At 41.6% G+C, this 11,829-nt stretch overlaps 1 protein-coding gene across 1 annotated transcript; it reads right to left on the bottom strand.

The window, feature by feature from the left end:
• Window positions 1-249: 249 nt before the first annotated feature.
• LOC145536322 (uncharacterized) lies at window positions 250-10,702 on the bottom strand. The gene is made up of 6 exons (XM_081565428.1): window positions 10,499-10,702; window positions 5,979-6,720; window positions 4,980-5,059; window positions 4,367-4,505; window positions 3,835-3,993; window positions 250-362 (listed from the first exon to the last, which is right to left on the bottom strand). Exons 2-5 carry the CDS (start codon window positions 6,118-6,120, stop codon window positions 3,881-3,883), a joined length of 474 nt encoding a protein of 157 aa, XP_081421554.1. The 5' UTR covers window positions 6,121-6,720; window positions 10,499-10,702; the 3' UTR covers window positions 250-362; window positions 3,835-3,880.
• Between the last annotated feature and the right edge of the window lie 1,127 nt (window positions 10,703-11,829).

Below are 11,829 nucleotides of genomic sequence, written 5' to 3'. Positions count from 1 at the left end.
ATGAGGAAAGGTTTAAGGTTTAAGCCAGTAGAAACTGCTGATATTCAAATATTATAGTATATTTTGAAAAGCAAAAATAATCTAGATCTAAATTTGTGGAATTAATATGCATATTTAGAGGAACTGTGGAACAGAAAATCTATATACAAACATTCTATCTCTACATACATCCTCAACTAGACCAAAAAAATCACAAACCATGAATTTTCAATACCATTAAATCCTCGGGGATAAATGTAACAAAAAATGTGCAAGGAGAAAATGAAACTTTATTGACAGAACTTTAACAGTCAAATATACAACATAAGAACAGCACAGATGGTTTCAGTCTATCTTCTTTCAAGCAAACCGTCGCCCTTCACCTATAATATATACATTAAAAAGGTTACTTAGCAGAAATTTCGATGACAGGAGAGGTGTACAGAGTTCATCGCAGTTGTAGTTTTATAAAGTGGACTAAAACAAGAACACTACGGGCGACCCTTTGGATTACCTTCAGTTAATCCTCTCTAGAGATTTTATCGACTTTTCAAGCGTATTACCAGTATTTTTAAAAACACACTACCCTTCCTAGTTATACAAGAAAATAAGGACACTGAGTTCAGAACAAATGAAATCAATTGAACCTATCAGAAGGTCGTTTTCAGTAGAGGGCAAAACTGTGTACACATTCAGTAAAATATCTAACAACAAAAAACACCCTAAGACAAACAAAACACACAAACACTAAAACCAAAAAATCCCCCAAAAGTATCATTGAACTGTGTTGGTTTGAAATAATATTCCGAATATAGGACAGCTCAACAGTTGTTATCTCTGTTACTGCTTAAGTGAAGTAAAGGAAAAGGCCAGTAGTACATTTGTTTCTTCTCTACTGTGGAAAAGTGTAGAAATTTTCATTTGTTCTAATTCATCCCTGATGTGGTTGTTTTTAAGTCAGTTAAACATTTATCCCCCTTTTTACTTGTGGCCCTCTTGTAATTCTAAATGTTTCTTGTCACCTTGGAAAGCATTCCAGTTGGTATAATAAATTATGTGGGGACACTAATTTTCAGTCATTACTATCACTGGCGACATCAACATGTGAAGCAGAAATAGGACTTTCTCACAGCCACACCAAAAGAAGAAAGAGAAAAAGGAGAGAAGAAAAGAAACGGGAGAGCTAGAGGGAGTATGAGTGAGAGAGAAAAGCAAGTAGGAAGAGAGAAGAAAATCTGGAAAAGGAGATTTTTTGGTTTGTTTCTGAATGACAATGGCTTTTGAGAGACAACTCTGACCAATTTCAAAAGTTCATCCACGGTATCTTGTGATGTTTACTTATTTAGTTACTCTGGGCTATGTTAAATAATATTTCTTTTTCTACCCTATTAGACACATCCCATCAATATTCTAAAAATATGTGAGTTCCAGATTATACTCTGTTTTAATTCTGTAATCTACTGTTAGTGTCTTGTTCATATTTCTTATTAGGTATACTTGGGCTTTGTCCATTTTCTTCACAATCATGTAAACTGAGAGGAATGGACTGGCAATTTGGGGTTGGCAGATACAAACTATCACATTCAGAATGGATAAACAACAAAGTCCTACTATACAGCACAGGGAACTATGTCCAACCTCCTGTGATAAATCACAACAGAAAAGAATATTAAAAAATGTGTGTGTATATATATGTGTGTTACAAAATTATGTAAATTACCACATTGTGTTTATTTCTTAGTTGAGTTTATTTTCCTCTTCCTGACGATTCATACCTGTCTTTTATTAAGTATCTTTTTCGTTTTCCGTTAGGTTTATTCTGTCGCTCTTTTTCATACCTGTTTGTTGGGGGTAGGATTTTATATTTATGTACTTTATAATTAATGTATTTTTCTTTTTAAATACCACACATATTTAGGGCTAAGATGTTTCTAAGAGCACATTTTAATCATGTTCTGTAGTTACTTGAAAGTACTCTGAAAGTTGTCTTTTCATCTACATGTTCTAATGGGATGGAACAAAAAGGTAAAGTGAAAATATTTAGAAGGCTAATACACAGTAAAATCTTCCCTAACCATGAAGTTCTTCCTGTAAAATTAGAACCATGCAATTAATTGTCAGCAATCTGGAGAACACCTGTGTGAAAGATACTACGCTGATTACGTGGGAAGAACTAGAGTTACAGACTTTAACCTTCAAAACTTTTTAAACTCACGTATCAAAGAGGAAAAATAACATATTTGATATAGTGAGAGACGATTATATCGTGAGGCTCAGATTTTTACTAGTTCCTTAAGAGTGAGAGCTGGGTTTATGGCAAAAACCATCAGAATAGTGTAAAGTAATGATCCTCCACTTAAAATAAGCAAAAAAACGCCCCCCAAAACAGACCAAACATGGGGGCAGGTAGTGTGCTTAGCATATGTATCTCACTCACACCTGCCTGGAATATCACTGACTAAATGCACTCTCTCAACTTGATCAGCCACAGAAACAGGAAACTAGACTACCTTTTGCCATTTTATTATTTAGTCACATCATGCTTCAATGGAGAAAGGATTTAAAATGCAACTAATTTTCTTAAGAGCTAGAGAATTCAGAATTTGAGAGAATTTAACAAACGTCAAGCAGAATGTTGGCTCATTTTCTTTTTTAAAAAAATTAATTTTTTAATCTTAATTGGAGGCTAATTACTTTACAATAGTGTGGTGTTTTTTGCAATACATTGATATGAATCAGCCACGGGTGTACATGGGCCCCCATCAGAAAATGAAATCTCAATTCCCCTGTTATAATTTGACTCTAGATGATATTTTATGATAAATCAATCAAGAAAAACAGAGTATTCTTGTATGCATTCCATCGAAGGGAATCAGAGAGTGCAAAAATCAGCATGGAAAAATTGGCATTTTAGTGTATCTGTTCTGAATTCACAACTTAAATGAATAAAGTTCAGTTTAGAAGTTAAGGGATTTACCTGAATCACACACATTATGTTAAAGCTGGTACTAGAACCTACTGAGCATATTTCATGTAAACTGATATTTATTACAAATGCATTCCGTATTTGTTACAAGCAGAAATTAGAAAAGAACCTGAAAATTATTAGCTGTTGCTTAAAGTACTTATACTCAAGGAAAGAAAACGGTTTCCTTTTGAATCAGTTCTATTGAGAAGGATGAAACTGGAGCCCATTATACAGAGTGAAGTAAGCCAGACGGAAAAACACCAATACAGTATACTAATGCATATATATGGAATTTGAAAGATGGTAACGATAACCCTATATGCGAGACAGAATAAGAGACACAGATGCATAGAACAGTCTTATGGACTCTGAGGGAGAAGGTGAGGGTGGGACGTTCTGAGAGAATAGCATTGAAACATGTATATTATCATATGTGAAACAGAACATCATTCCAGGTTCGATGCATGAGACAAATGCTCAGGGCTGGGGCAGTGGGATGACCCGGAGGGATGGGAGGGGGAGGGAGGTGTGGGGGGTTCAGGATGGGGAACACATGTAACCCCATGGCTGATTCATGTCAATGTATGGCAAAAACCACTACAATATTGTAAAGTAATTAGCCTCCAACTAAAATAAATAAATTTATTTAAAAATAAAAAAAAAAAAGGAAAACGGTTTCCTATTTTCAGTTCGATATGGCTTTGATCCTGTCTCTTTATTGGAAAGTCTGTAAGTCAGGCACTCAGGCATCTGGGATGTGAACTATCTTTCAAAGAATATGTGAATTCTATTATTAAAATAATAGTAATGTTCCCTCTATATTATTAAAGATATAATATTCTGAAAAACAGAAACCACATAAATTACTTTCTGAATGGATGACATACCTGCTTCTGGCATTTCAACAGGCTCTATATTTGACGCAATCTCCTCCTAGACATCAGGACCATCTCCACCTTGACCCCCAGTCTTTGCCACAGCCAATTCCGGGAGATCAATTTCCAGGTAAGGATCATTAAAAAAACGCATCAATTTAGCTGTAAAACCTACAATATAAACAAGGGAATGATGATATTCATTCCCTCAGTGTTATGAATTAAAAGCCTTAGGTTAGTATGGTAAAAATGTGATGAGTAAGAAACTCAGGAGCATTATTCCAGGAATGTGTTGCTGGAGAAAAAGGAAAGCAGAATTTCCCGAAAGTCATTACCATTTTCCTTTTCCAGGGTTGTCCTCAGACAACTTAGATGCTCCCCCGACTTCTCTGTCTTGAAAACAAGGGAAAATTTCACCAACCACACGAACCTGCAAACTATACTCTCCTCAGTTTTTCAGGAACTGTCTGAAGTCCTTTTCTAATGTTTCCTTTCCTCCACTCACTGGGTATGTCTTAAGGCAGGATGCACTGATACACTTTACCTTGACAGGCACGCGGCAGCTTCTCTTCACCACGATCCACTGGATGCTCTTCATGTACTTCCTCCTTTGCAGGTGTGATATCATGAATTTCAGCTGGTGGTTCCCCTTGTTGAGGTTGCTCAACACTGGGCTGCTGGTCCTAGTAGAGTGGGCATGCAAATAAAAACTTTTTGTTGTTAATACATCTAATAGCATAACTATACACAAGACACAGATGTATCTGATCATAAGTAAACCTAACAACATTTTCCCAACACAATTCTATGTACTTACTTTTAATAAAGTTTCTCTTCCCACAGAGAAAAGTTAACTCCCATAAGAGTTACTCAGAAAGACTTTGGAAGCTATTTAACTCTATGTTGGGATGGAAGTATGCAATCTGTTGTTATAAGCAGGAGGAGGGAGTCACTGGGCACATTTCCAGGGAATTTAACAGTATACTCATCCAGGCAACGCCAGACTGTAATATATCTGGATCAATGTTCCTTCCTAAGACACACTGTCACCCTTTATCAGCATGAAAGACCTTTATCACTGCATCTGTACTACTTAACATCATTTTCTCAAAAATAAACTTCTGCTAATAGAAAACACCAAATGGTAAGGTACTCACAACCACAGGTGCATCCAGCTGGGAGGACTCTTGATCTATAGGTCCCAGTGTTGATGCCACTTGCCCACTCATATTTCTCCCTGAAAGTAGAATGTTGTGATTTAGAAAATGTATTTATGACTAGAGCTATATTTGATCACTTTTATGGCCATATGTTGACTTATTACTTTTTTTAAAAATGTGAAAATACTTTCAAAAGAAAACGATGGTTAAGTATGAGTGTACATGCATTCCAATCACACTAAATACAGTTACTAGAAAAGCCATTTTTGTCTTTGCTAAGCTGGCAGAGAAATTACCTTAAGGTACACAGGAAGGCTCAATTTTTGTGAGGAAGTTTGATTTCACAACAGAATTCTCCATTATGAAGATATTTAGTGAAATACTGCTAAGAGTTAAAAATTCAGGACTATTCCTTTTGTCACACCCCTATTCACCAGACGTATCTCCCCAGCTCCCTTGGAATTCAGTTGGAACAAGAAGGCTCAGTCTTTACAGCCTGACTATGGCGATTTTCTCAGTGTCTGGGGCTGAAGTGAGTCTGCATGCAGAGCAACCGGTCCACGTCTCCCTTGACACCTTATCACAAAACCCGGGAGACAGTCACAACCCACCCCCCCCACCCCCGCGGTCCGGTTTCTAGGCCTTTCCTTAATCGCCCACCCCGCCCCCTGCCCAGGTCCCACTGCCGGCCCCAGATTCTGTGCTCTGTCGTCAGTTCCAGGGCCCCAGTGAACCAGATATTTCAAATAGCACTCCCAAGTCTCCCCCCCGCCCACCATCACCCGACCCCTCCCTCTTCTGCCCACCGAGCTTCCTCTCCAGCCACCAGGGCAAGAACTATGGCGTCACGACACCTCTGAAGAGCAAGATGACGACCTCGAGGGCCTTCCTCCTCAAAGGCCCGAAAACGCGCTGCCCGACCCGCCCGAAACTCGCTGGCTCCCCCTCACACGCTCGCACACATCAACTCCAGACAGGACAGATCTGTGGACCTACCCGGTGACTCGCAAGCAGTGAGAAGGAACCGGGACTGAGTAAACACAACCGCCTCAGGCCCAACGCTCCTCACAGAATGCGCGCTACTTATGCGCACCAAGGCGCATGCGCAGTAGCGGGTGTACCTGCACACACTGCGCATGCTCCCTGAGTTCGGCGTGTGCCGAGCACGTTGAGCTTTTCTCGCTACTGAGGTAGAGTCCTGGAACCGCAGGGTCTCTGGAGGATGAGAAAGGGGGTTGAAGACTATCTTTTTTTCCTTCCAGTGCAGTCTTTCTTACGCATCCACAAACTGTGGTGATAGGTAGTCCCAGGTTACCCTTAGTGGAGAATGTGTCTCAGGAAGACATTTATGACAGGAATAGACATTACTGGTTTGAATACCTATTTTTATACATGCTTTGATGAACCATTTCCTTCTCTGCTTCTGGGTTTTCCATCATGCTTGCAATGGCTTTACTCACTTCCATAGAATAGACACAGAAATATGTACCTCCGTTTCCATCTGTTGCTTGGAGCATTGCACATTTATATCTCTGAACTGGTAACTGATTTCTCAGAATATACCTCTGGTTCCTGTACAATATTGTTCTTTTAGCATCGGACTTGACTTTCACCACCAGACACATCCACAGCTGGGGGCTGTTTCCACTTTAGCTTAGCCTTTTCATTCCTTTTGTAGCTATTTCTTCACTCTTCTCCGGTAGCATATTCTTCTTATTCTCAAGAATTTCGGTACTTCCTAGGAGTTTTAATTTTAGCCAATTTTACCCAAGAGAAAGGAAAACATATTCACACAAGGACCATTACTAAAATATCCTACTCATGTACTCCTAATAGCCAAAACCAGAAACAACCAAACTATTCAACAACTGGTATGTAGATGAAAGAAAAAAGAATATACTCATGCATAAGAATACTACACAGTCATTTCAAAAGGAACTCCTAATGCATGTAACAGCAAGGATGCATCTCAGCTGTGCCACTGAGAGATGTCAGACACAGAAGGCTATGTGTTATATGATTCCATGTCAATGGATTCCTGGAAAAGGCACAACTATAGGCACAGAAATATATCTGCGGTGGCCAGGGTATAGGAATGGAGGAAGGAGTCTCAATGCAAATAGCCCAAAGGAGCGTTTTCAAACGAATGGGGCGTTTTCTACATTTTTGCTGTGGTAGCATTTACGCAATGGTATGCATATGTGAAAACTTGACAAACGGTAATGCTTTAAAGCATCGACTTCTATTGTATATAAATTATATCTCAATACCTCTCACTTTTTTTTAAAAGGAAAAGGAACTTTTAAGTATGTAAATACTGGTTATTGTATCCATCTAGACCATGAGCTCATAAACATAAAAATCTTATTTGGAATTCTTTCCAGACCTGGCCAACTTCCAGGATTTCTCATGACACCTTTGTACCCTTATGACAGGACACAGAAACTTGGTCTTAACCATGTTTACAATTCCCTCTCCTTCACTTCAAGTCCATATTCTTGCTGAGTTCTGTCACTTTTACTTCGAAAATCTCTAATGCATCTACTTTTTCCAAAGTCCACCGCATCTGCTCTAGTCCAAAGCCTCCCTCCATTTAATTGTCAACCCCCTTGAGTTTGTGTCATACCCCTTGGGTTTGTGCATCAGAGAAAACAGACAACCCTGTCACATGCTGTCAGTGAAGACAGCCTGGCAGTAGGGAAAATAAGACCATGCCTCTGGTCCAGTAGTGCCTAGACACGTTGTCCATGTCAATCAGAACTGAGGAATTCTTGTAAAAAGTGCAGATGCCATGATCTACATTCAGTGGATCTCACTCAGTGCGGCTACAACAGTGCCCTAGAATCTGTGAGATTACACTATACTTGGGAAACTTTCAGAGACTTTATTAAACCCCTTTGGTAGCGAGACTCAGCAAAATAAGGGAAAAAGAGATCGGAACAGATATTAGAAAAAATATATAGATAATCGACAAAACCCAAAGCTGGCTCTTTCAAAAGGTCACTACGAATTCATAAATTTCCACCCAGAAGAATAAAACAAAAGCAAGATAACTATAGACAAAACTTACCAATATCAGGAAAGAAATAGGTTACAGATTCCACAGAAATTAAAAGGATTCTATGAATAAGTTTATAGTCATAGAATAACTACATCTGGCAATTTAGGTGAAGCGGAACAAACTATCAAATTTCAGTGAAAAAGGAACAGATAACCTATTTTAAAAGCAAGCTTGTAGTTGAAAAATTCACAGAAAAGAAATCTCCAGCCCCAGGTGGTATCCCAGGCACAAAAGAGAAGGGGAGGGAAAGAAAGGGTAGGGACAGGGACAAAGTAAAAAAAAAAAAAATATATATATATATATATATCACTCCAATCATTTAATCAAGGTGATTTGGGCCAAATCCAAGCAATGTGATGAGACCATTCATTTTTTTTTCTCATTGTCCTCCAGCTTCCCCTTCCTGCCTCTCTCCTTTGCCCCAGTTCCCTTTCTCCTTCTTAAGTCCTGCCCTCCATCAAGGGCAGGCAACGATATGAGGCATGATTCCCACATTAAAACTGAGGTACGCTGCTCGGCTGACATTCAACGTGGATGCTATCATCCCTGCAGCTGGTACACTCAAGTTCTCTGTCTCTCCTGACGGACCAGAAGGTTTCACTCCTAATTTCAGGTATAGGTAGGAGAGAAGGTGCAGGGCACATGTTGGAGCCTTGAGTCCTTCATCTGTGAAATGCAGATGACCACAAACTGGGGGACAAACAGAAATAGCAGCACCAGGCCCCTTTCAATGAGAGCTACGTGCCAAACCCAGTGCATCACAGGACTCCTTGACGTTCAGGAGCACGCCAAGTAGATTTCCATGCGAGGACTGTTGCATTTGTTGTTCCTTCTGCCTGGAATGCTCTTCCCTTAGGTAACCCCACGACCTGCTCCCTCACTTCCTCCAGATCTCTGCTTACTTGGCATCTTTCAGGGAGACTTTCCCTCATTATCTTGAAGAAAATCATAATATCATACCCACATACACCTTTTCCCCTGATCTAGCAATATCTTTCTTCATAGTGCCTGCCACCCTTGATTTACTTACTGACCACCAAGTCTATGCAATGAGAGACTTGGTTAGTTTTGCCCTGTCCCAAACTCCTCCAATAGTGCTCAGGTCTATGGCAGGTGCTCAGAAAACATTTGCTGAAGGACAGTCTGGAGGCAGGCCCTTTAAACACATTGCTAACATGCACAGGTACCCTCCAAGATGGGCACTGGCCCCACTGTATTAATTATGATACATACTGAGATTTCACGAGACAAGTGATACACTCAACAACACACAGTCAGCATGTCAGGTTCCCGGCTTCAGAATCATATCTGCCAGCTACCAAATCCTCACTTCCTGGACAGAGACCTCACAGCCAAGAACGTAAGAGGTTTTATTTCTAACACGAAGACTTCCAACAGCTCATAGACAGCCAGAGACACCAAAAAGAGCTCACTGAATCTCTGCACAGAGAGCACACAACTCGAGTCTCAGACGCTCAAACACAACAGAGACCATAACCATACACGCTGTGACAGAGACCCTGCAAACAGTCCAAAGTCTTCCAGACAGAAACAAATGAGAACTGCACAGATGCTTCACATCATGGAGACTGACTCCCAAACCACGCGGACACTTACCGACCTAATACAAACCCTCCTAAACGGAAAGGCAGAAGTTTTAATAACTCAAGAATATCATATAATCTTAAGACAAAGTTCCCAGACAAAGGAAAAATTTGCAACCTCTGCATAGAGCCCCAGGCAGCTGATCCTTTACACCTTTAGACTAACCCATCCTTAAAGCAGCACAGAGGCATCACAACTTGGAACCCAGAATCAAAAAGCTCAGTGATCTCACATTCTGGGGTGCAGACTCCTAACACAGAGATCTCACACACAGGGACTGAGAGGCAAGAAACCTCCAAAGATGCACATCCCGGTATACAGGCACACATCCTAGAGGCTTTGTATTATGGCTCACAAAATCCACTCACATCAAATGTCCCATCACTCACAATTCCGCCCAAAGGCTCAAGGAGATCAAATGTAGCCAAACAGCACCTGTGTTGTCACACGTAGCAACACACAATCCCAAGGTGCCAGATACAGTATACTCTCCAGGGAGAGACACCAAACTCAGAGACCTCTCCCTGGACATGAATTGCGTGCATTTGTGTGAAGACCGTGCGCTGCCACAGGATCCAGACTGAGCGAGAGCTAAACAAGACTGAAACGCAGTCACCATGCACGGCCAGTGACCGCGCCAAACCTCGCCACTAACCAGAGCAGCTATTCGACCCCTTTGGGAAAAGCAATAAAACTCGGAGGAAAATTGCATGCTCTGCATCGTTGCGCACGCTAACGCAGGCGCACGCGTATACACGCGCCTCTCGCCCTCAGTTCCAGTTCTGTGCCCACAGTGCCCGCAATCACGCGGTGACCAGTCACTACCCAGAAAGCTTCTCTGACGCCATACCCAAACCGACAGCAGGTCTCTCGCTCCGTAGTCGTCCCACCAACGAAGGGGTGGAGTTGGAAAAGAGACGAAGAAAGTTTCCGCTGAATACCAGTGTCCACTCGGATTCGAAAGCAGCGGGAAGACGAAGAGGAGCGAATCGGGATAGACCCAGAGGCGCCCTGAGCGCCGCGCCTGGGAACTGTGGTCCATGCCTGACGCGGTGTAAGGGGGCCCTCCCTGCTGTGGAACGCCCTCTCCCAATGGTACCTTCCAGAGTGGGGGGGGGTCTTACCGCTTCCCCTCAGTGGTATATCCCAGGACAGAACTGTTTCATCTCGCGCGCCCCTTGCTGGTGGGATTGGGGAACAGCAGATATAGATGCCTGGGGACCATTCCAGGATGATCCGCAAAGGGCGGAAGGGCAAGGTTAGGGTGAAAACCCCACAGATTGCTGCCATCTTGGACTCAAAAAGAAGTCTTCGTAAACTGAAGATTACTTGTCTATAGTGACCACTGTCGTAACAAAGAGCATTGAAAGCATTTTATCTATGCTGCGCATCGTAGTTGTTTGAGCTTTCCTGTTTAAGGCAGAAATATCCAGCCACAGTCCCCCAGTGGGCAGGGTAAGTAAAGCTTCCGACTGGAATCTGAGGTCCTGGCGTGGGGAAGGCCTCTGACGTTGACCGCGAGTAATATGTGAAAAAGACAACAGGACCTTCCATTCTGTTAGGAAAGGGGTCAATTTCGAGGGGACCCAAGGACACCACCTCGTAGGTGAGATAAAGGTCACAGCTTTGTCATCATCTTATCATCCCTGAATATGTTCTCTAGCAGAATCCTCAGCCTGTCTAGCTATGCTTCTCTCAACAGGTTTAACTTTGTTTATTCATTCCGTTGTTCATGCATTCTCTCCAAAGTATGTGTCAAGCACAAATTTGTGTGTTTGGAAAGAGAAAATCGACCTTTTCCTCATGGAGCTTACCTTCTCTTGGGATCATGTGGTCCCCAAATACAAGTAATTTATCAGGTGTTTGTAACTGCCATAATTAACATTAAATTGGGATAGTGAAATAGAGAGAGGGGATGATATCTAGAAAGAGTGGTCAGGGAAGTTCTAAGATTGTGACATTTGAGCAACAGCCTAGAGGAGATACCTATCTGGGAGAAAAGTATCCTAGATCCTAGTGGAAAAACTGGGGAGTGAAATCCTGATGTCTCCATTTTACTCCTGGGGAGTAAAATCCTCTCTTTCTCTAGAGAATGACTCAGTTGCCCATGGCCTGGGCCTTAATCACGCTCCCTTCACACACATCAGGGGCCTCTGCCCATCAGGAAAAGGACATTCTCCA

Source organism: Giraffa tippelskirchi, chromosome X (assembly GCF_054371585.1).
Source record: "Giraffa tippelskirchi isolate mGirTip1 chromosome X, T2T-mGirTip1v1.2.pri, whole genome shotgun sequence".
NCBI lineage: Eukaryota > Metazoa > Chordata > Mammalia > Artiodactyla > Giraffidae > Giraffa > Giraffa tippelskirchi.
The sequence above is the reverse complement of the archived record's forward strand: the minus strand, read 5'-3'. Positions and strand labels throughout refer to the sequence as shown.